The 26,803-nt window shown below is 36.8% G+C and overlaps 1 protein-coding gene across 1 annotated transcript in view; it reads right to left on the bottom strand.

The window, feature by feature from the left end:
- Positions 1-10,361: 10,361 nt before the first annotated feature.
- AK2_3 (Adenylate kinase 2, mitochondrial) overlaps positions 10,362-26,803 on the bottom strand; it is a gene marked incomplete at both ends in the record, with an annotated part of 54,395 nt that continues 37,953 nt past the window's right edge. Inside the window, 5 exons of the mRNA XM_051219536.1 lie at positions 10,362-10,498; positions 15,218-15,364; positions 20,171-20,459; positions 23,381-23,511; positions 26,055-26,260. Of these exons, the coding sequence (XP_051064859.1) occupies positions 10,362-10,498; positions 15,218-15,364; positions 20,171-20,459; positions 23,381-23,511; positions 26,055-26,260 (910 nt within the window). The remainder of the gene's footprint in view (positions 10,499-15,217; positions 15,365-20,170; positions 20,460-23,380; positions 23,512-26,054; positions 26,261-26,803) is intronic.

The following is a 26,803-nucleotide window of genomic DNA, read 5'->3' as shown; positions in this document are numbered from 1 at the left end:
AGTCACAGGACAAAAGAAGAGGAAATATTCGTACACTATGAAGGGACAGTATTGCTGCATCATTAGTGCAGGACGACTTTGGTGAGGCTCAAGTTTTCTCGAACTACTTTACCATAGAAGCACCGTTCACGTCAGCGCACACAAATCCCCACACATACACTATATAGCGTGATCATTAAAGAACTCGATGTCTCTGGTCTGCTAAATAAGCTTGACATAGGTAATCTACGGAGCCCGATGAATTTAATCCTAGTCTACTGAAGGAATTGTCTAACTTCGTTGCAAACTCTTCAAGTATATGTTTTAATCTATCCGTAATGCAGGATCGTTGACTGAAAGACTGAAAGAACACCATAGTTAGTCCTGTCTTCAAAACAGGTACGAAACACAAACCTGAGAATTACCTCCCCGTTAGCCTAACTAGTGTGGTTGTTAAAATTTGAGAAAATATTATTCAGAAGGAGCTTTTTAGTACCTCGGTGAAAACCGGATCCTTTCGGAGAAGCAGCACGGCTTCAGAATAAGTTATTCTTGTCTCACTAACTTACTAGTCGCTCGTGAAAGCTGGTGCGCTCTTAAGGACTAAAAGCTGCCTGTAGACGTAGCCTGATGTTTCGTCCAGACTGTCTCTAAATAAGTAGGAAGATGACGATTACTGAGTACAGATGCCATGAATAAACAAATGTTGCATAACGAGAAAATAAATTCATTCTACCAAAATTATGACTTTAAACCTATGTCTATGATAGAGTTGCTAACCGTTGCCAATGCTGAGACGGTTGCCACCATGCCGTTATCAGAATGCAGGAGGTTTGCTTGACTGCTTAGACTAACGCTTTGTGTGCCCACGCGTGCTGCTAGACCGCCAATTTATTTACCAGGTTGTTCAGTGTACGGGCAGTTTATAAATATGTCGGAGATATATGACATGTGATAGCCATAATTCCACAAACATGAACGATGTTAATTGAACCATTTATGTGATAAATGATCCAGAACATAATAAACGAGGTAAGTACTGGAAGGAATGAAACTGAAAGACGTGACTGAAATCTACTTCTGGACTGGCTCCATGTTGGTATTAAACTACATACTCAGTACAACCTCACGCTTCAGGGCATATGTAGCTGATAGAATCAATTTCATCCGCGAACAAATAGGGCCATCACAATGAACGTACGTGCCATCAACTATAAACTTTGCTGATTTAGCTTTCAGGACACGAATTTCTAATAACCGAAAAGAATATATGATCTGGATCTAAACGAAATGAGATATGAGGATTCCCTTTCGAGCTGGAGATGAAGAACGTTGCAGCCTTGAACACCAAGACTGTAGTTTTTCCTTCAGATATATTTGTATCGTATTTTTCGTCGAGGACCAAACTTAAACAATGTACAGCTTGACTCACTCTATTCAAGCATTACCTCTTCAAGAGAGCAATAAGGAGTGAACCTTTTTCGCTTAATAGACTGGTAAATGCCGAGAAGGATTTGTTAGAAACGCAAAAAAGCGAAAATTCGAGGAAGTTGAATAAAATGACACAAGACTTCATACAATATGACTGCTAGGAATCATGTGATCAGTGAGTTACGATCGATCGTAATTGACAACCTGGTTCGTGCAGGCGGATATTTTGACACAACTGATCGGAGACCTACCATCCACGCGGACGACGCTCGGTTTTTTATTCGCAACAACGGGGATAGATTATTTTGACACGATTATGGTTAAACTGGGGCGAAAATTTCGAAAGCATTACGTTTGCATATTAAAAAGCTTTAACATTGGAACAATCCATCCCTTAAGAGTAGAACACACCCGTAAGCTTCTAGTATTTGACCACAGATGCCTTGGAAATATTGCTGGCATCTGCTGGGATCACCGGGTAAGGAATAGTGAGGTTAGACGCAGGGTATTAGGGAATGATGGTAAATCAGTTGATGAGGTTATGAATCTTCATCGACTGAGATGGTTGGGCCACGTATTACGTATGCCTGAACACCAATTACCACGACGTGCAATGCTAACCGGGGTAGGGGATGGTTGGAAGAAAGTTAGGGGCGGCCAAACCAAAACGTGGCATCAGTGCTTGAAGTCACTAACTTCTAGTCTGAGCCATGTTGGTAGATGCAGACTACTTGATTGGGATCTGCGTGACTTTCTTAACCAATGGTTGGAGACTCTTGGTGACATGGCTCAGAATCGATCACAATGGCGTCGATGTATATACTCCTTTTCTTCCCTTAAACTAAGAGATTAAAATCACTTCATATCTTTCATTCTACTAACTAATTCTTTCTTCCTGTACCGTATCCTCATTTTCAATCTTTCTCTTATATATTATCACCTTTGACCTAACCACTTCTATGAATCCAGTGTTCATCTTGATGTGCTAATTAGGTATGGCAACCTGGACCGATGCACATATGTGCCTGGTCCTACGTTGTAGCTGACTGACTGACTGAATCCATCTACAAGTTCCTTGCGCACTATTAACAGACGTCTTTCCGACGGCCTGTGTTAGTCCCGGCAATGGTGGTCTCCAAGTTGATTCAACTTTATCTTGCAAGAGTCGACAGAGTGAGCCTCAACCACGTGCTGAGGTAATTAATTCCACGGCAGTGTGCAGTAGTCTTTAAGTCTTGGCTAGGGATGACTACTAAGTCTGGACGACAGGTAGCTCAGTGTTATTCATCGTGTATGTTTTTGAACCTTGATGACCGATATGCATCACAACACGCATGGAAGTATTTATCCGCAACTGCCAGGTTTAAGATCATTCAGGTAATTTCTTCAGGTCATTAAGGAGTTCCAAACTATCACCCTTAAATCATATCGTTCTACATATCTTGACATCGTCAACATATAGCAAGATCGATGATGATGATGGGAGACAAGGAAGGTCATTTACATACAAGAGGAATAGCACTGGTCCCAAAACTGTTCCCTGGGGCACTCCACTAAGCACAGTTTCCCAGATAGATAACTTCGAGTTCACCCGTACTCCTTGTTGGCGACAACTAAGAAGTCTTTTATCGACATCAATAGATTGCCTCCAATACAGACATTTCTTAGCTTATATAACGGCCGGTTGTGCTGAACTTTGTCAAAAGCTTGGCTGGAATCAATGTAGGCTACGTCCACAGGCAGCTTTTAATCCTTAAGAGCGCACCAGCTTTCACGAGCGACTAGTAAGTTAGTGAGACAAGAATAACTTATTCTGAAGCCGTGCTGCTTCTCCGAAAGGATCCGGTTTTCACCGAGGTACTAAAAAGCTCCTTCTGAATAATATTTTCTCAAATTTTAACAACCACACTAGTTAGGCTAACGGGGAGGTAATTCTCAGGTTTGTGTTTCGTACCTGTTTTGAAGACAGGACTAACTATGGTGTTCTTTCAGTCTTTCAGTCAACGATCCTGCATTACGGATAGATTAAAACATATACTTGAAGAGTTTGCAACGAAGTTAGACAATTCCTTCAGTAGACTAGGATTAAATTCATCGGGCTCCGTAGATTACCTATGTCAAGCTTATTTAGCAGACCAGAGACATCGAGTTCTTTAATGATCACGCTATATAGTGTATGTGTGGGGGATTTGTGTGCGCTGACGTGAACGGTGCTTCTATGGTAAAGTAGTTCGAGAAAACTTGAGCCTCACCAAAGTCGTCCTGCACTAATGATGCAGCAATACTGTCCCTTCATAGTGTACGAATATTTCCTCTTCTTTTGTCCTGTGACTGTAGTTATGTCTGGCTTTGAAGAATCAATCTGTACACCTAGTTCCGGTCGCTTACTGAGTAAGCTTTGAGCATTAGTGTAACAGATCCGAAGCCTATTTAAGCGGCATTGTTGCGATTCTTAACTCGCAGAGAGTTGCCAAAGAAGATGTACGGTGATAGAGGAATTAACTTTGTTGAGATGGGAAAGGAGTCACAACTTCTATTGCCGAACTTAAAAAATAAAATAGTGGCCAAAGAACTGACCAGATGGAACATAGAATGCACTACAATGAACCTCACGCAAGTCATCCTGGAGAAATGTGGAAAATATTAATAAGAAGTGTACGCAGAACTTTGAATTCACTATCTGGTGAGCAGACTACTTCCTGTGGGATGCTCACCACTTGTTTGACTGCATTAGAAATAATACTTGATGATAGACCTAATTGACGGAATTCCATCAGTATTTAATTCCTAGACAAACAGGACATCAGCAATTGTGCTTTGATCAATAAATATAAACATCTATGTCCTACAAGATGTCAGTTGTGTTTACAGTAACGTAGCAGCAAATTTTCATACTGCGAAATTGACTGATATGAGTTTGAATTACACGAGGAGTATTGGTTTCTTCAAGATTGAGAGTATAACATACCGACTTGTACCAACTACTATGAAACCGGACTACACGATTTTCTGCCGACAGTCTACAAACACCGAACATTGTCTAGCTCAATTAAATTATCTCCTTAATAAAATCATCCAAAACGATGAATCTGAAATTGGCGAGACAGTGCAAACCTGACTTGCTATTTAAATATTCAACTGCGAATGCTTCTTTGCAAAAGAGCGCATTTCAAATCTGTTGGAAAGTGAGGGCAAACTTCAGCACAAAATGACATGTCAAAATGTATTCAACCTCACGTAAACTTTGATCGCTCACATTGAACCATGATATGCAACCATAGTCAATATTCAGTGAAAACATACATTTGGTCAATGGTAAAATGTGTTTATTCAGAATATCAGATGAGGATGAGTTTATCCGCCACAGTGATTGATATAAAATGGAACACAGAAGGTGATGTGGATTTTATCACCAGGATGATTCACCACAGTCTCATAGACCGATGTACACAGGAAGTAATAACTAGTCGAGTCTCAAAGAATCAGGATCATCAACCACTAAATTCATCTGAAATTAGACGGTCAATGGCTACAGTGTTTATTCATAGATGGAGCACAGCCTTCTATGAATTGACAGCCGAGAGATTTGTTTTCACTTCATTTTGTTTATAGAAAGTAGTAATCTTTTGAAAAATGAGAATTTCACTCATCTTTTTTCTGAACGTGTGGCTAATCATCAAGTTATTGTTAGAAATCGTTGTTTTTTTGCTCTAAATATGATTCATATTGCGCCCACTATACATAATAGATGATATAGAATAATACCAACTTATTTGATTAATGAGATGGCGTGAGGTGACTGACGACAACACAGTTATAATCATTGATATTTCTGTCAATAACTGAGGTCAACAGACATATTTTTTTGTTAGTCAGATGGTCAGATAATTTACACTGAGATTAAAGAAGTGATAATATATTTTACTTTAAATTAATGCACTGAATGTAATAGAAATGATAGAATTTGGTGTAATGTTGTAGTGGATCAAGGGAATCGGACAGAATTTCCAATTTTTCAAGTCTTATTCCTGAATGCGCAGCATTCAAAGCCATCGCATCAGTAGGCCAATGAGAGAAAGTTGATCAAACGAGATACATTCTAAAGTTGGAACATTTCATTTGCGATTGCGTGCAACCGTTTTCGATGTTCTGATTTGCAGTATATTTTTGCATAATGTCGATTGTTGTGAGATAATTGTCCTCATATTGAATATAGATCAGATGGAGGCGAAAGTAATGAGTGACATTTACAAATTGTCGAAAGAATTATCGGTAGGACTTTAATTTATGGACGAGCTAATGAGAAGGGTTTAAGAAATTTCAAGGTCATGGTGCTAAGTTCAGTGCGGGATGCTCACATTCGATCGTTTTACAGCAGATTTAATGAATAGGTGATCGTTGAGTGATTTCAGCAGATGGGACTATTAGGAAGTCCCTGTGTCTGTGACTGCGGCAATTAAATGACTGCAGCACGATGTGCAGACTGCCGCGATGACATTGTATTTCGTTGTACTATATGTTGTAGAAAAAATCTGCTCGAACTGGCACTTTTTCTGCACGGTCACGGCTAAGGCTAAGACAAACCATGATAATCGTTGCAAATTAGGATCATAAAGTCTCCAGTAACAATAGCTGCGGCTATACCGATGATTGGAAAGCGTATAGTTGCCTCTCGAGACTTGGTTTTGTGCATCGTGTTGTGGTGCACAAACGTCATTTTGTTGACCCAACGACGGGGTTCATACAAACAACATTGAGGGCATGTGGTCTAGGCTGAAGTATTTTTTAAGTTCCTACCACGGCTCCAGAGGACGATTATCATGGAGTCATATGGACGAGTTCTTATACCGCATCCACTATGATTTCAAAACTTCTGAACCTATATCAAACCTCAACGAGTTCTTAAATAATGTAAAAGAAGAATATCCATTGTAATTCATCACCTTTTTATAATATATTTTTACTTTATACTAACTCTCTTCTGATTGGCTAATGTCCTCAAGGTCACTTAACAATTCGTCCAAAGGTCGTCCATAAACTAGAGTTTCACCGAAGTATCTTACTAAAATCAAGGAGAAATGAACTGTTGGATTGGTTATCTGTGGATGCTGAGGGGGACTGTCATCTGTCAACTACGTTCGCACTCCAATGAACGTCATTCAATGCTATGACGCTACCAACAATTACGGTCAGTCGTAGAGAATTGCCTACAAAAGACTTGACCATTCTAAAGAGTATCTCAAATGCCCAGTTTAAACTGAACAACGGATATGAAGACATCGTGGGACGATATGAACTAGTAGAAATATGAATGAAAATGGTGAGAGATTTGCAAACCTATGTGCCTTCAATACACTGGTCATAGGTGGAATTATATTCTCACACAAGCGCATCCACAAAATCACATGAACTTCACCGGATCACACAACACTAAACCAAATCGACCATCTCTGCATCATCAAAGCGTTCAGGAGGACGATGGAGGACGTGCGAACCAAGAGAGGAGCTGAAATAGCATCAGATCATCACTTGCTGATCGCCAAGATGAAATTGAAACGCAAGAAGTACTGGAAAACGGGGCGGACGATATCATAAAAGTTCAATACGGCCATTCTTCAGGATATTGACAAACTCAACAAACTCAAAATAGTCCTAAGCAATAAGTTCCAGGCTTTTCATGATCTCCTCAATGGAGAAGGACCTACTATGGAGAGCAACTGGAAGGGGATCAAAGAGGCAATCTCTTCAACATGTCATGAGGTCCTGGGCCACAAGAAGCAACATCACAAGGAATGGATCACTGTTGATACACTGGATAAGATTCAAGAAATGAGGAACAAGAAGGCAGCAATCAATACCAGTCGAACAAGAGCAGAAAAACCAAGGCACAAGCTGAATACACGGAAATAAACAAACAAGTGAAGAGGAGCATCAGAACCGACAAACGTAAATATGTGGAAGATTTAGCAACGACGGCGGAAAATGCTGTATGAAAAGAAGGAAACATGAAACAACTGTATGACACGACAAAGAAACTCTCTGGAAATCGCCGCAAACCAGAACGACCAGTGAAAAGCAAGGAAGGCAAGGTAATCACCAACATTGGTGAACAACGAAACAGGTGGGTAGAACACATCAAAGAACTCTTGAATCGACCAGCTCCACTGAACACACCCAACATCGAAGCAGCAACAACGGACCTCCCAATCAATGTTGGCCCACCAACAATTGAAGAAATCAGCATGGCCATCAGACAAATCAAGAGTGGCAAAGCAGCAGGACCAGACAACATTCCAGCACAGGCACTGAAAGCAGACGTAGCGGCAACTGCACGGATACTCCACATTCTCTTCAATAAGATTTGGGATGGGGAACAAGTACCAACAGACTGGAAAGAAGGACTACTGATCAAAATACCGAAGAAAGATCTCAGCAACAGTGATAACTACAGATGCATCAATCTTCTCTCAATACCGGGAAAAGTCTTCAACGGGGTATTGTTAAACAGGATAAATGACTTCGTAGACGCCCAACTTCGTGACCAACAGGCAGGATTCCGTAAGGATAGATCATGTACAAACCAAATCGCAATTCTATGGATCATAGTGGAACAATTAATTGAATGGAATTCATCACTCTACATCAACTTCATTGACTACGAAAAGGCATTTGACAGCGTGGACAGAACAACACTATGGAAGCTTCTTCAACACTACGGCGTGCCTCAGAAGATAGTCAATATCATACGGAATTCCTATGATGGATTACACTGCAGAACCGTGCATGGAGGACAGTTGACAAAGTCGTTCGAAGTAAAGACCGGTGTTAGGCAAGGTTGCTTACTCTCACCCTTTCTCTTTCTTCTGGTGATCGACTGGATCATGAAGACGTCAACATCTCAAGGGAGAAACGGGATACAGTGGACATCTCGGATGCAGCTGGACGATCTAGACGTCGCAGATGATCTGGCCCTCCTATTGCAATCGCAACAACAAATGCAGGAGAATACGACCAGTAAATATTGTCGGAAAAGTCGCCTCTTTATTTTCCCGCTCTCATTCACTCGGATTCACATTTCCACTAGAAATCGCTTTGTGTGCTTGTGGCTTAATGATCTAGGTTGTACAATGGTAAATTGTAATCAACGCTGAGTATTGTCTTCCGAAATTTACACACCGTTATTAGTTATTTATTGACAATTATCAGGACGAATGATATACGAAGCCATAAGAATAATTCACTTCAAACTCTCAAAAACAATACACAGTGTTTAGGTTTTAAGTTTGGCGACTACACTAAATCCCCGGTGTATAACATACATTGAAATTTCAACTATATAATGTAATTTGATTTGAAATTTCATTTAGAATATTATCAAATAAGAAGTATGTAATTTTGATGAAAATTCTGTTTAACAGATAGTCACTTTCGAAATAGCCTAGTTGTAACGTTTCTAGATTTGAAAAATGATGATGTTATTTCACTTCCGTTAAGAAGAAATAATTCTCTCAAGATTAAAGGTATACATTTATTGACAAGTGTCAACCAACATGAAACTTAGATCGTCTAGTGTTTCCTTTGAGCTACTTTTAACCAATTTACATTAAGTAAATTTTAACAGTTTCATTCACGAATCTATCTAAGCCATACTATCACTGAAGACCTGGAAGCACTGGACGACCGTTTTGTTTAGTATCGAACTCCGCAGCAGCACACATCCATTATCCCGTAAGTAGGAATCAATCTCAGGACTTTAAATGGTGGTCGACTGTTCTAATACTACAATCTCCGCAAATCCTCATACTGAAAACAATCATGTGTTCACTAGTGACTAGTTTCAAAATGTAACTCCCGGAGTTCTAGTAGGTAGCTGTGACCAATGGAGTCTAATCCGTGTCAGTGGTGAGACGGTTGTTTACCTCAAACAATGGAAAAGGGTTGTGCAGACTCCTGGATTGATTAAAGTTAAACATTAACACCGTTGGATTCCGGCCAAGTGGTTTATAGGTTAAGCGGTTACGTGCAAGACCGAAGGTCCTAGGTTCGGGCCTTGCGTGTGCTGAATCAGTCAGCTGTCAGAGTTGTGAGGGAGGTCATCGCTTCCCGGTTGCTCACACCGTGGAAGGGTTCTCCTGGAAATACCTGAAAAGGGAATCGGGTTGGAGGTGATCTTAGTGACCTGAGAGCGTGACCGCAGTGTACAAGGGACAACTGCTTGAGGTCGGTCATACACGACCTTCTTGTGAGTAATTTTTATGTCAGTTCCGTACTTGTTGGGACCTTACCATCGAAGACGGATATCCGTGGGATAAGACGAGGTTTTCATTTTTAGGACCAACCTTTTCTAACCGCACCCCTTCTTTTGGGAAGGCAGTATCGCTGCTATGCTAGTTTTCTGAAAGAAACACCTTACTGCCGTCACACCTTTGTACAGTTATCAGTACAACTTCTCCTTCGGATCTTGAGTTTACTACTATTAGTCTTACCTTTCTTCAGCCGACCTGTCTTACATGACAGGATCTTGAGGAACGATTGTTTCGGCCAATATAACTCGTTTGGTTCATCACGATAGGTAAGCCCGACCACCACATCAAGGTGCGCTAAATAATCCCATACTATTACGAAACAATCGTTCAGTGTTTCTAAGTATCCAATAGTAATCTAAGTAAAGTTGACTCATGAATTCATCTATTACAATACTACAATCTCTATAAATCCCCAACTATTAATAATTAAATGAAAGAAGTAACAATCATAATGAGAATATAATTTTTAACTAATGATATCTATAAATTGAATTCATAAACTAATATAGTAAGCATTAAAATGTATGATATAACAATTCAATCTAATATAAATATAGAAATTCATATTAGGTAAACACAGAAACATTATTGTTATTAATAACTTTGTCATTGAACATAATGGATACCCATCAATCTGTATAGTTTTTAAGTTGATTGTGTATTTGTTTTTAATTTCATTTTTTTCACTTGATTTGTTTTAATAACAAAGAAGATAATAGCAATTATAGCTAGGATAAGTAATATTCCAGCGAATACAATTAATGCAATTGTTCCAGGATGTACTATGAAAAGAAAATAAACGACGAGGGGAAGGGTGTTGTTGTTGTTGTTGGTGGTGGTGGTTGTGGTAGTGGTAGAAAGAATCAATAAAATTAATATATAAGACGCTTTCGTTTAAATTTGATTAAATAGTTGATATGAAGAATGAGTGAAATTATAATTTATAGACGATCTTTGAGTGACGCTAGAGGGACCTTGAGAGTGTTCACTTAATAACTAGGACCAAATAAGGGTTATAAATCAGCGTGAGGAATTATAATTATGGTTTAGAGTTGTTGGTATTATGCCCTGATAAGCATAATGGATGGTAACTTTGGGATCCATTTATGGACCAATACTATGCGTATATTTTTATCGTATAATTGTTATGTAACTAAACTATTCATATTCGTGTCCCTCTTATTATGAGCTTTATTTTGACCTGTGAACCATTGTTATACGTTTTACCATTCTTGAATTATGCCCTGTCTATTAATTACTACCTCCCAACATTCACAGACACATTGGGCCAAATCTTATATAAATGTTGTTTCCTATTTTATGGTACGATGTGGTCTGTTTGGTTGGTATATAAACCCAGTATGCTTGAAATACATTATTCATATATCAGAGGCTGATATTGGTGTTCTGGACTTAATAGGTGTGGCTAGGCGGGAAGTAGAACCAATAAGGGGACTCTAGACTGCTTGTACGTGTTTTATGCGTCATAAGTCCGATCGATAATTCACTGCTCCCTAATTGGCGGTCACAAGTAAAACAGACTGTTAGGGTTAGGAATTAGATTTAGAATTTTCATCACGAACTGACATTAGCTATAATGTCAAAACTCTATTTTTAACCAAATGGATGGGTGAATTTCACGCCAAAATCGGAGACCTGTTATCTTATACCTGATTGTTTCACTTGATATGGTTTTACTTGAATATTCCCATTGATGTTTTAAGACTGAAATTGATCAGTCTCTTATTGGCATATGTGAATACTGTGCGTATGCCTCGATATTGCCTTAATTTACAAGCATTATAAGCAAAGATGGATAGTGGCTAGCAGTGCAATCCAGGACGCGTGTTTCGTCCTGTTTGCGACTCGTCAGCTGGATGTACCTGCATTTCAGAGTTAATGTTCACTCTGGGACTCGAACTCAGTACCGTTCGCTCCAAACGCCATCGCGTTATCCACTTGGCTACTGAGTCCTGCTTGCCACTTGCTTGTGCAATGGGTTGAGTAGCGATTTGGTCTAATCTTGTTCAAGCAATTATAAGTTTCATTAAAATAGTTTGAAAAAAGCTTGAACTAGATTGCCAAACAAATTGTTGGATTTACTTCAAATTCATCCAGTGAAATTTTATAAATACATTCTTTCATAGTAAAATCAAAGTAAATAATATGTAAATGTAATGAATATTCTATATTGACTAACAGTTCTATAAGCTTACAAAATAGATGTTAAGTCTTTCTGAATTTTTAATGGTTATCATCTGACTAGCTAATTTTCATCATTAGGCTCAATAGTTTTAAGTTCATAATTATTGTGGTCAGGTTGGTGGATATGAAGGATTCGATTAGGGGAGTTGGAAAACCCTTATTTCAAACCGATGGTACATATCGGCTTCAAGATCCTGAGGGAATAATTATGTATGAATCTATTGTTGGTCACCGGCTACCATGAGACTAAATCTCCTTACGTTGCTCCACTTACTGTCTTGTATATTAGACCTCTAGGTCAAAGGCTCTGGATGTGGCTCCTTATGAAAGCCACCTTGCTTTGGTTTGAGCACCCGGGCAGTATTACAGCCCTCACATGAATCAATGATAACTACTACTAACCTTATTTTTATTGTGTGGTACATATGTATTTGGTACCTTCTTGTATCAATCTTTATGTGTTCAAATAAAATAAAGCTGTAACAATTCTATACAAATTGAAATATTGTTTTTTATTTTGTTAGATGGAATGACTTTATATTTCATTGAAATTGTAGGTTGATCAGCTTGTATATGAATAACATTAACCAATGATTTAGAGAGATTTGATGTAATGTGTGAATAGCCTAAACGTTTTAGCATTTGTCAAGGACTATTTTTTGTTGGGGAGGTCCAGAAAACTCTTTGAAAAAAGCCAAGAAGTGCTCTGAAAACATTGAGAAGCATCTTATCCAATCAGAGTTCAATAGAGGTTTTGCCAGAAACTTCTTGAAAGTGAGAAGTCTCATGTCGAGTTCCTGATTGGATGATTACTTGCAATGCTAATATGTCCAGTAGCATTCCAGAGTTTTCCGGAAACCCAAGGATATCCAGAATACTATAAAATCCCTAGATTTTCTGTACACAAACGAACCTTTGGAGTAAAGCGTTTTCTTCCATATTTCGCATCTTTTCTCTCGTGTTCAAGTCGCTGTGTAGAACTAGCCTGGGGGTTACTAGAAGAGTTTAGGAACAGAATCTAGTGTTCAGTTAGAAAACTTATCATTTTTAGTCACTGATTCTAGGAAAGATGTTCAAGTTATCTACTGTTGCTAATAAATACTGTTTTTTGACTGTGAAGGAAGTCCACTTAACTATCAAGGATCTTTTCAAGTTACCAATGTCTCTCCCTCTTTATTAATCACAATGGGAAATATTATTGTATTAATTTCCCGGTCCATCTTTTTTATGTAGATCCCGTTTGATATTAGAAACATGTAATCTTATTTTTTTTCCGAGTTCATTTACCGTTATATAAGAACGAAGATTGAAAGAATCGTAACTTCCAGAACTAAATTATGGCTTATCATTATAGATACACTTATTGTAAAATCATTAAGAAATTAGATTATTGTGGACATATATTCCATTTGTTATAAGCGTTCAGTTGTTTAATTGACTACTGTTGTATGATTTACAATTGTTAGTTTATTATTTATAGTCTTCCCTACTGACAGCCACATTTGGCTTGTTCATATATAATTGCTATTTCTTGTTTTATGGTGTGGTACAGTCCGGTATATCTGTATATAAACAACGTCTGTTTAAAATATGTGTATTAGATAGGTTGGTTACTACTTTTGGACTCAAAGTTTGAGGGTAGTCGAGATTTCACGAGTAATGGACGAATAGGTTAGGGATGTAGTTGATCAAGTCAGAGACATTAAACTATAGGGTAAAAAACTAAATGAATTAGAATCAGAATTCCGATCGGTAACTGGGCTGGTTATATTGGTCAGAGGTCACATGACAACATTTACCAACCAATCAAAATAATGTAAGAGGAGTGATAATAAGAAAGATGGAACATTGAGAACATGACCTTAGAAGACATAAATACATTGTATGTATGAAACGTTAGTGAAACTTAAGATCTAGGGTATAATAAGGAGTGAATGATTCTCTACCATTATGACCGATTCTGAACCTTGTAACTCGACGTCTCCAGCCACAAAGACATTAAATAGACTTCAACTAGGTAGTCTATGTCTGTCTGCTCGGCTCAGACTAAGAGTCGACGATTCCAGAGTCTACCTACATGTTTTGGTTTGACCGATTATCTTTCTTTCAAATAATTCTTACACTAGCTAACATCATGCATTGAAATCGGCGATGGTTTAGAATACGAAATACACGATTCAACCACCTCACTCGATGAAGATTAATAATCTTACTATACGAATTATCATTTCCGCCTAGCACAGTACACTTAATGTCAACATTTTTCACTGGAAAGTTCCAGAAATATCAAACAATGTTTTAACTGTCATAGACTATATTTTAGTGTCATAGAATATTACGAAGCATAATGCTACATAGAATATTCGTTGACAAATGGTTATCATATCTATGTTACTACATATAAATCACACAACAGATGATAATAACTACAAAGTGAAACAAATGATAATAATATCATCCTGTAAAAATCAAAATCTCTACTCTTCAGCGACCCTCTAATAATCTTACAGTTTCCAGATTAGATCATTAAACTATCCAGCTTAATTATCATCGTCAGCTTTTAGTATATTAATCTAGAATAAATTTTTGTAATTTATAAAATTTAATTCAATTTAAAGATCATTCCTGATCACAGATAAAAGTCAAATAAAAAATCACTGTAACAGAAGCATCACAAAAAATCTATCCTTCTGTGAGTATGAGCGGGTATGGGACTGTGGTACGAAATTGATAAGATGCTCCGAATTGAAAGACAATGCTTGATCTTAAAATTGATCCAAATTAAATTCATGAATATGAGAAGAGAGTTTTGTGGAAAATTTAGCAATTTAATAGTTGGATTCATGAGTCAATTGAAGCTAGACCACCGTGGAAAACCTGGAAGCACTTTGGTGAACGGTGACGCAATTTCGTGAATTGGTTGAAGTCAGACAATAACATCGTCTGATACTGGCTCAGTGATATAAAGGTTAAGCGTTCGATAAGTCCTGGGTTCAAATCCCGCAGGGCGGGATCGTAGATGTGCACTGCTGAGGAGTCCTATACTGAGACGAAACGGTCGTCCAGTGCTTTCAGGTTTTACATGGTGGTTTAGTTTCAATTGACTCAGGCATTCAAATATATCATTATTATGTTCTAAGAATATTGTAAAATTAAACGACCTATGGACATTTGGTTTGATTGTTTTATCACAATATTCAGACATATTATATTTGTCTATTGAAGGGCAAAAATTATCAAATGTATCATTCACTATTGTAGTATTTATATATGTATATGAATTATCTAAAACTTACATGTACAATTCTTTCCAGGATCAGATGGATTCACATCTTTCCACATTGGATCACATGTACATGTTACACCATTATCAGTATTTCGACATGATGCATGTTGACCACAAACTAATTGAGTATTTGAACAAGTAAGTACTGAAGAAATACCTATTATATGAATAAATTACAAAGCAAGAAATTGTATGAAGGTGAATATATACCAACAGTAACTAGTTAAAACTCAATAACGAACATCTACAGTTGAATGATAATTACTCATACAAATAATAACCATTTACTTGCTAAACAAATTTGGGATTATCGGAACTTTACATTCTTTAACACTTGATACGTTTGAAACAACGGTATATCAAGGGTTGAATATGATAGTGATTCTGAATACATGTGTTTTAGACAGCCTTTAACGCGGATTGACGATAAGAGACATGGATAGATGAAGGCAAACAGACCTACTCAATTTAACTAACACATGGAAGATACTAGTGTGCATACAAACACATACGTACTAACATATACATATGCCCATAACCATAGATATAAACAACAAGATGACTGAATAGAATAAAATAGTTCATCTGTTTAAAATTTAGGATAAACCATCAAGGTATATAATAGAAGCAGCTAGATTATCCTACAGTGTGCTATGTACTGTGATAAAAATAGAATTTTTACACTCAGTAAACAGTAAACGTACACTTTAGGGATGAGCCAATCAGAATCGAGTACTCGTGTATTGAACAAGAACACAAGCGAGGACAATAGAATGTAATCGAGCACAAAATTACAGAGCATCTCACTAAAATCTGTGAACCATATAGTCAATCGTTAATTTGCAAAATATCAATTCATCGTCTCAAACTCCACTGTTCCTGTTGCAAACATCAATCCATTGTAATTGTTCATGCATTTTCATACCAACTGCGTTCCGTTCTCGTTCTTTCATCATCGACATTCTACTGAAATACATTCTATGCCTGATCACCGTTATATACTACTCATGTGCATATAAGAAACCCACACCACACTCGGCTTTTAGTTTTCTGCGAGAAATTCAAGTATCAAGTATAGCGAGCAGTAAAATTACCTTTGTATTATGATCAAAACCCTTAACATGATAACTGAAAGTTATTTCTTACTATCATATAGTGGAAATTATGGTTTAAAACGTATCAAATGCTGAGCTCAGTCTCTGTAAATTGTGTGCAACAGGCGAATGGATGGTATCTTTAAATATTTACCACAAACCCTCAATCCTGCAATGAACCATAGAGTGGAGGGTCTACATTTTATGGTTACAATAATCAGAAAGCCGGTCTTGCATGTTTCAGAGAAATTTGTTCATAATGAGCTCATTTACTTACTTACTTATGCCTGTTACTCCCAATAGATCATAGTCCGCCGACCAGCATTTTCCAATCCACTCTGTTCTGGGCCTTCCTTTCTAGTTCTGTCCTATTTTTGTTCATTTTTCTCATGTCTGTCTCCGTTCCTCGACGTAATGTGTTCTTTAGTCTGCCTCTTTTCCTTTGGCCTTGAGGATTCCATGTGTGGGCTTGCTTTGTGACGCAGTTGGGTGCTTTTCTCAGTGTGCGTCCTATCCACTTCCTGATTTCTTCCTCTGCTGGGATCTGGTTTGTTCTCTCCCACAGTAGGTTGTTGCCGGTAGTGTCTGGTCAACGGATGTGAAGTATTTTGCCTAGACAGCTGTTAATGAACACTTCTATCTTCTGGATGATGGCTTTCGTGGTTCTCCAAGTTTCCGATTAAGGCCTGCTGTGTTGTATCAGAAAATCTCGCTTTTCCCCTTGTGTACGTTGAGACCTACTGTTGCTGAGGCTGCTGCTACACTGCTAATCTTTTCCTGTATTTGTTATTGCATGTGTGATAGAGGAACCAGATCATCTGTGAAGTCCAGATTGTCCAGCCGCATTCTAGCTGTCTAATGTATCCCATACTTTCCCCCAGATGTTGACGTCTTCATGATCCAGTCGATCACCAGGAAAAAGAGAAAAGCTGAGAGTAAGTAACCTTGCCTAACACCGGTATTTACCTCGAACGAGTCTGTCAGCTGTCCTCTATGCACGATTTTGCAGTTTAATCCACCATAGGAATTCCGTATGATATTGAATATCTTCTCAGGTACGCCGTAGTGTCAAAGAAGCTTCCATAGTGTTTTCTGTCCACGCTATCAAATCCTTTCTCGTGGTCAATGAAGTCGATGTAGAGTGATGAATTCCATCCAATCGATTGTTCCACAATGATACTTAGTGCTGCAATTTGGTCCATACAAAGCAACTCTATATTATATCTGATGTCAGTTTATGATTCAAAGTATAACTTTAAAGCTATGATCCCAACCCCAGTTACTGAAACCTATCTAGGAACTATATAAGAACTCTTCGAAATCTATTTGATTCTTATTAAGGGTTCGAGAAGATGAGCAAATCATAAACTCCGTTGCCTCAGCAGCAGGACCCACTGATACGACTAACATGTACGATGTATATATAATCTAGACATAGATCTGATATCTCCCAAGGTAACATTAGAATCCTATATCTAAACGCCTAGTTCTAACGTGAAAGCTCTTCGAAACACTGTTAAGATTATAAAGTCCAAACCATATGGGAATACAGTATATCCAGAAGTGTCTGGTTCCAAAACTAGTACCAAAAATATTACAAAGGCTCAACCATACAAAAATATACTCCCTGATACTAAGTTTTACCCTGATAAACCTAAAGGTGATTATATGAGCATACAACAAGAACTGGTCGGTCCACGATTTTATCACTCCAGCTTAACCTACGAACAATAGGTACTTGTCAAAACCTCACTTCCTAAATCAAAGAAATATACTTGGCGGAAATGACGCGCAAAACGGCCAACCCAACCTTTGTATAAGCAGGTCCAATATTGGACAAACTTCAAAGAAATCAATGTGTCCCATAGTTGCCTCCAAAATTTGTACATACTGAATCTACAAGATATGACTTTCCCAACATGCGAGATGGACTGCTACGTTACGCACCAATAATTCAACCCCAACAAGCAGGTGACTTTCCTAACTGTCAGCTAACTCAATTTCAACAAATAAGTTCACCTTATCAAAATAATAATTTTTTGGTCTTCAGAAATCCTCGGGCCCTCTAGCTCTACAGATTGTTCAAACCATAGTGCATACGATCAATTACCCTAATAAATCGTAGTTCAGTCACCTTAAAAATATATAATATCGATAAGAACGTTCTCGGTTTTTTCCTAACACTCCATAGTTCTTCTATAGACTCACTATTGATCAATGGACGTTCTCTTCTAAATAAAATTTCGACCTTACAAACCTTAGCTTTACCAGCTAATCCTTTTTCCATACTTGTCACTGAAACATGATGCTTTTCTGCAATATCTGGATCAGAATTAAATATCCAGAACTACCGACTCCATCACTGCAGCAGAGAAACTAAACGTGGGTGTAGCTGCATTATATTTGCCTTGGACTCTAAAACCACTGAGAACCTTTTCAGTGGTATTTTTGCGAGAAATAATGAATTCCTAAATGGCACTATTTTGAAAGTCACGTATATGACTAGTAACTCAGTAAAATCTATCTCCTTCACATACCCAAAAGTTAGTAAGGCTATACACTCCCTTAAGGTTCCAAGCGTTAATGGAATAGATGCGATTTCATTGTTTATCTACAAATCTAGTAGACTAGATATTCCACTTCTTCTAAAGCCGTTTACTCTCTCTGGAAACAAGTACTTACCCTAACTGTTGGAAAACCGTATATATCACACACAAATCTCGAGATAAGACAGACATGAGCGATTGTTGACCTATAAAAAGTTGTTGGAAATGAACTTTCTAACTACTTACCCACTAAAGAACATATCAATGATTCTCAATATGGCTTTCCTAAAAAACGATCTTGTTTGACCTGCCGATGACTTCTTTAATTTAGTCTTTACTCAACGTAACCGGGGATATCTAGTCTTAGTGCCGTACCTTAAGGTTCCTAAAGATTTCGAAATGGTTAACCATCAGCTTCTAATAAACACACTCGCATCCTATGGGCTCAAAGACCCTCTGCTTGGTTGGTTTGATTCCTTCCTCATCCAGCAACATTAAGTAGCCAAAATTAACATGTCCTTTTCGGATTCTGTCCTGGTCAAAAGTAGTGTAATAAGAGGTAGTATCTTGGGCCCTTTGCTCCTTTTACTTTTTATCAATGACATTTGTGAATGATTTTGTGTGAGTAAGCCCCTTCTGTACGTAGATGATCGTATAGAATTAAACGTTCCGGGCTGATGTCTTTGATTTCTGTAATACGTGTGAAAGATGTAATACGTAAACGAATACTTAAAACAATCTAATTATCATGTCCTCACTAATGACTAACATCGTTAGGGAATTCTCAGAGTTCTAGTGAGAAGCTGTGATCAGTGGAGCTAAACCATTTCAGGTAGAGACAGGTATCTATCTCAGTACAATGGAAGATGGTCGCGTAATTTCATGGATTGGTTGAGGTTAGACATTAACACTGTTGGATTCCGATTCAGTGGTATAGAGGTTAAACGAGACCGGAGGTACTAGGTTCGAATTCCGCTCTCGGGATCATGGATGGCACTGCTGAAGAGTCCCACAATAGGGCATAACGGCCATCCAATGCCTCCAGGTTTTCATTAGTGGTTTAACATCAATCGATTCATGATCTCAATTAATCTTCACAACCCCGTAACTGATAATATCACATATCTGTTTTCTACATTTGTTATTACTATTCATATCAAGCTGATCATATTTGTAAAATGGTATGAATTATGTCATTATTATTTTCAGAATAGTAATTGTTATTATTACTAATTCAAATAAGAGGGACCAAGAGAGTGGATTGCAAAAATGGGACATTTGTCAGAACAATGAAGTTATTAAAACGATATGAAAAAGACTTACGTGTTGACTCTAAGTTATTTAAAAATACACTAGATGTTTTATCCGATTGATTATGACCATCATTTAATAATTGAGTAAAGTGTTCTTGACTCAATTGTGAACCAGATAATGTTTGTAATTCAATTGTTGCACTACCTTGTACTCCATCTGTTGAAGTGTTGTTGTTGGTTACACCATTGACAACTTGTCGTTTACCTCGAATAATGATAGTGACTCTTATAAAAATGACTGTTGTACATTTAGCACCTTGAAATATTGGTGTATTTGCAGTTAATAAACTACTTATAATCTGATGATATAAAATAGAATGGTAGAAAGATTAGTTAAGATGTTGAGAAAAAAAATTGAAACAAAACATTAATAGGCTTAAATGGTTGTGGAAATCGTACAATTTGAAGTTATTTTAGATTGTGGATTAGATACTAGAATATATTTAACAATTTGTTTAATACCACCTCTCAGATAGGCACAGTTACAAGTTTAAATGAAACTGAGGCGAATGGATTAACTTCACACAATAAGTACAATATCTGTAGATTTCTAAAAGATGACAGGTTGAACGTAAGCAAGTTATGAACTCAAACAAATGTAATCAATGGTGTGATAGATAATCGTAGTGAAATATCATGGAATAAAGAAATTCGGTAATCTGGATGATCGAACACCAAACCGGATATCTAACAGCCGGGTGCCAATATCAAGACCACAATGTTTCGGTTTAGATTTTATGTATAATTGTAGGTGTGAGCTGATAGAATGTCTAAAATTATGAAGAAATAACTGTCAGATATCCAGTGTTTTTCAGGAGATCTTCATCTAATGACAATTTATAGTCATAACGTATTCAGCGTACATTGTTCTAATAATGAAGAGTTTAATTGAGTTGAGATATAGTTTTGTGAGACACCAACAGTAAAAAGATGTAAGGAAGCTCCAGGTACCACTGAAATTTCTTCAGTATAGTAGATAACCCATTAGTGTCCATAAACAAAGCTAACCTAATTTAGCTAATCTACGTTGTTTAGTCAGAATATTTAACAATGAATATGAAGAAATTTTGTAGCGATTTGTACCTAAAATCACTTGGGATTAAGATAATTATTTTTTATCGCTACCTAAATGGTTTCAGGTTTGATGATATACACTGTCAGACTGTATTCAATTTACAGATTTAGTTAGTGGGTAGCAGTGAAATTGTAAGCTGGATTTCTTTTTATATGTGATTAGTTTGATGATTATGCCCACATCTAAGTATCAGTTTCTACATTAAGATTCGACGCTAGTAACTTTCACTTCAAACACCAGTGGCTTATCAACAGAGCCACAAAGTCTTGATATTCACTGTCCTGTGCAGCGTGTACGAGTTTGATCTATCAGAGTTCGCGGTTGATCATACGGAGTGCAACTAATCAGTTTCTATTGTGGTATATGTATCTTTAGAAGATTGTCTTAACGTTGCCATTCAGTCACAAGTATAAATATAAATTCTTCAGATATTTTCTTATTATATGATGATCTCCTAAGCTTGTATTCAAAATATTTAAAGATCATATATTATAAACTATGAAAACGCTATATAATTATTTATATAATATACCCTTGTGGACTAGGGTAATTTTAAATTGGTTTCCAGGAGAACCGGACACCATACAGACTTTCACATCATAAACCGAGCAGTACAGTTCAACCCTGCTTCATAGGAGAACCAGACACCATATGTGTATGAACAGTCATCAAAACTTCCCAAAGTAATGCCGAACCATCTACAATATCAATAGCAAACTTTCAATCTCATATGAGACCTTCAGCTCTACAACTTTTTTCAAGAGATGATCAATAAATTTCTCATTACACAATCTACTCTAAATTCATGATTGATTTATGAATACTTAATTTAGTTATCTATAACATGATTTCAAGTTAAGTAGTTAGGGTAACTTAAGTAATTAATAATGAAAGTGATCTATTACACATAAACGTTCAATAGATATTATAAGTCTATAGCGACTCACGTGAAAATGGGTTTATTCTCATTTAACTCAGTTAAGCCCTTTTGCTAACTTATTTAGCGGACAAAGCCATCCGCATTATAACAATTTATTGTACCCTTATTATTATTTTGTGCTTGTATGAAATACGCATGCTTGAATATTGCTTACGGCCTACGCATTTATTCACTCTGCTAGTCTCACTACTAACCGCTTATTTGATTCGATTACTCATTAATTTCACATGCTATATATATGTCCATGTTATTTATATCGTTGACTCTGCTTTCTCGCTCGCTTGATCATACTCGATTACTTACATTCGCTCAATCGCTCGCTTGCCTGTTTGCCGTTCGACACAACTCTTAATGCTCGTTTAATGCATCTGTAATTTTGGACATCTGTGTGTGTGGTCTCGAAATAAACGTAATCAACGCTTCGTATTCGCCTTCTGAATAATATACCGTTGGGGTTAAATAGGACGGTTATCAAGACGAATTGTATACGAAGTTTAAGGGATATATCGAATACCGACCACCACAAGTCTCTATAATGTAATATCAATGATTTGGGTAATTTCAAAGGAGGATATTCTTTTCTTTCAAAAACTACATACATGAATATTTCGAAAATGAGAAATGGATAAAAGAATACAATTGCAGATTTCATTATTATTGACTAGACAAAATAGAAGTGATATATTTAGTTAATCGACTATTGCATAGATATGTAAAAAATACATACAAAGTATACTGAAATCTAGCGAAGTCATGTAATTTTTAACCATTAAATTTTATTGTTCTTTCAAAAGTGGTGACTGATAACTCGATCGTTCAAGTATCTAATGTGGTCAACTAAAAAAATATATTATGGATAGTGGCTAGCATTGGACTCCAGGACGTGCGTTTAACTCTATTTGGGATTTGTCATCTGGATTTACCTGCATTCCAGAGTTGATGTTCATTCCGGGACTGACGAGTCTCAGATAGGACAAAACGTGCGTCTTGGATTTCATTGCCAGCCACTATCCATCATCGCTCATAAAGCTTGTGACTTAAGGCAATATCGAGGGAATACGCACAGGATACACACATGTCAACAAGAGACTGATCAATCGCAGTCCTAAACATCAATGGGAAGATTCAAGTAAACAATACCAAGTGAATTACAAAACGCTCATATTGTAATTAATTATATACAATCTTAACAATTAAATACATACCAGATTACAGAATACTGTAGCTAAATCATTGTAAATTTTCGATTGATAATTATTATAATCATCGGACCATGGAATAATTCCTTCACTTTCTGATTTATATAAAACACCTTTTACACCAAATTGTGTAAATACTGGAGAGAATTTTGAAAAATGCAAAAAAATTACAATATAATCATTAAAGAAAATGTTTGATACAATGGACTAATCAGGCATCAACAAAATGACCAATACATACGATTGGCCAGGAAATAACATATATGTGTGAGGAATGAGATATGAGCCATTGATGACTTATATATGTATGAGTGTATGAGTGTATGAGTGGATTGCCACAAGACTTCAATGACTGACCGAATTTAAACTAGTACACTATTAGATGCAGGCTCAGTGGTTTGAAAGTTAAGCGTTCGTGCTCAAAATTGAAGGTTTTGACTTCGATCCCTATTTACGCGTTGTTAATGTACACTGCTAAAGAGTCTCATGCTAGAACTAAATGCCCATCTAGCATATACAGTGGCTGCATAACTTAGATCAGTTTAGGGTTATAGTCGAATCCATGAGAGAATCGTTACTTAGATCATTTATACCTGTAAAGTAGCTTGTCAGTAAATTTCGCTATCATAGACCAGTCTGATCGGTGAATTCAATTTCCTGAATTTATGTAAAACACCTCTATACCGTATGCCTGTTTATCCGACTTGGGTGAACTTGTGCTATTCATGTGTAACTAGACTAAGAATGAATAATCTAAATTAACATTATACACCTTGGATTCCCAAGTACATCTTTGTAAACTACGGTGAAGTTACTAGATAAGATTGTACTATTTGTATTAATTCATAAATACATATTTTCTTGGAATATTCAATTAGATACAATCCATTCATACGTTCATATGATTTTGCCCAATTTTCATTAATTGGTCAGTTCATGTCTATTGTAGTATGTTTTAAATAGATTTATGAATGATTATCTCGTTATTATTGATTAATCTGCTGATCATCATAAGCAAAATAATATGATATAAATTTAAGTAATGAAGTATCTACATAAAGTAAATGGCTCTTTTTGAAATTAATTTTGCCATTAGAAAAGTTGTCCGTGATATAATTTTAGCTTATATTATCGGTAGAGACTTTTCTTGGTTAGAGAAAACATGACATTTACTGACAAATTGATCCATTTATGTTTTTGATTGAGATCATGAATCGATTGATGTTAGATCACTATTGAAAACCTGGAAGCACTGGACATCAGTTCCGTCCTATTACAAGAATCCTCAATAGTGCGCATCCGTGACTTCGCTTGCGGGATCCGAACCCAGGACCTTTGGTCTCGCGCGAGAACGTTTAAATCTTAGACCACTGAGTAGCTATCCAACGGTGTTAATGTCTAACCTCAGCCAATCCACGAAATTGGTGGTCTAGCATTAATCGACTCATGATCTTAAACAAAAAACTTCATAATCCCCACAACCCCATACTGATAATTACTATGTGCTCACTAATGACTAACATCGTGAGGGAATTATCGGAGTTCTAGTGAGAAGCTGTGATCAGTGGAGCTAAACCATTTCAGGTATAGACAGGTATCTATCTCAGTACAATGGAAGATGGTCGCGTAATTTCATGGATTGGTTGAGGTTAGAGATTAACACTGTTGGACTCCGATTCAGTGGTATAGAGGCTAAACGTTCGTGCACGAGACCGGAGGTCCTAGGTTCGAATTCCACTCTCGGGATCGTGGGTGCGCATTGCTCAGGGGCTTCGTAAAAGGAAGAATCGGCCGTCCAGAACTTTCAGGTCTTCAATGGTGGTCTAACGTTAATCGATCCATGATCTTAATCAAAAACCTAATAATTTTCACAACACCATACTGTTGATTCATTTACCATAAAACTTTTTATATGATTTATTACCAAGTGATGTCAAATTTTATGTACAGAGAAAACAAATATACACAGAAATGATCGGATGATAAAGAACTTCATATACGAAATCTATAAGATATAGAGAAGTATAATTTAGGTGAGAGAATGTATGTCTAGTCCCATGATTACTTAGCTGTTAGGATTAATAAAACTATTTTTAAATCAGTATCTTTACAACCATAGAAGTTTTCATTTGCAAAGATGATGTGACAGACAAATGAAATTAAACTTTTTTTTGTAATGATATACTATTATAATAACCTAATACGACAGGTGATTGAGATTTTGTAACCACTCGACTGGATACTCAAACGACATACTATACACAGACTGGATCACGTTACATCAAGTATATAACTAATGAATAAAAATATAGAACCAGATTATATGACAGACCATACTTTCTTCAACACATTTACAGGCAATTACACTCAGTGAGTCTATACTATAAGTCAATGATAGAAAGAATATCACATGTTTAATATTCAATAAGTTGTATCTTTCAATCCACGTTTGGTCGCCAATCCCTACTTATTTTCATAATTTTTTTTTTGGAAAAAAAGGTCATTTAACAGTGCAAAACATGGTAAATCTGACTAATTAGGCACTAATAAATTTTTGTAACAAGAAGAAAACTGATGCAATTCCTAAAAATCTGGAAACGAAATCCGGAAAATAAATAAACCTAACCATAGAAAGAGTATGGATACAAAATTCAATAAACAAAAGTAGATAAATTCTTACCTCTACCGATAAAAGTAGATTCCGTTGTAATAGTCGTTGATGAAAGCTCAGTTATTATATCTGTTTCGGATACAGGAGCAATTGAAGAAGAAGAAGAAAAAGTGTCATTCGATTTCAGCGTAGAATAATCTGAAATGGTTATGAGAGAAAATGTTGAGAAAATGTCAAAGGCAAAGTGAAAACTACCAGTTGTAAGAAGACGAACACTGATAGAAAATATTGTCAGAAAATATGAAGTGAAACATTTAAAAAAATGAAAAAAATGGGAATAACAGGAAATAAAACTGAAGCAGAAAAATAAAAAGAAAAAAAGAAAAAGAATACAGATGGATGACGCGAAAACAGAAATTGAGAAATCAATCTACACATCAAACAATGAAAAATTCAGAAACCAGATAATAACCTGCTAAGAAAATTACTGAAATTACATACAAAAAACACACAAGTAATGAGAAGAATTATAGAAAGAAAAAAACACAAAGAAGATTCGGTGGAACTTAAAACTCATAAGTTTCAACGTGCTAACAAATAGTCTGAATCAGTCCTCGCATCCACAACACCACTGATCATGCTGATGCATTCAGCTACAAAACAACATAAACATGCTGTCGCCACTCACCTTCACACTCACCATCGACACATTTGCATTGCGAACACTCTCCAACGCAATCACTGTCATTCAGTCAGTCAATCTCTGCCTTAACCAACCAGTCACTCAATCACTTCTCAACCACTCCATTATTCAATCA

Source organism: Schistosoma haematobium, chromosome 5 (assembly GCF_000699445.3).
Source record: "Schistosoma haematobium chromosome 5, whole genome shotgun sequence".
NCBI lineage: Eukaryota > Metazoa > Platyhelminthes > Trematoda > Strigeidida > Schistosomatidae > Schistosoma > Schistosoma haematobium.
Note: the sequence above shows the minus strand (reverse complement) of the source record. Positions and strands in the feature narration are given on the sequence as shown.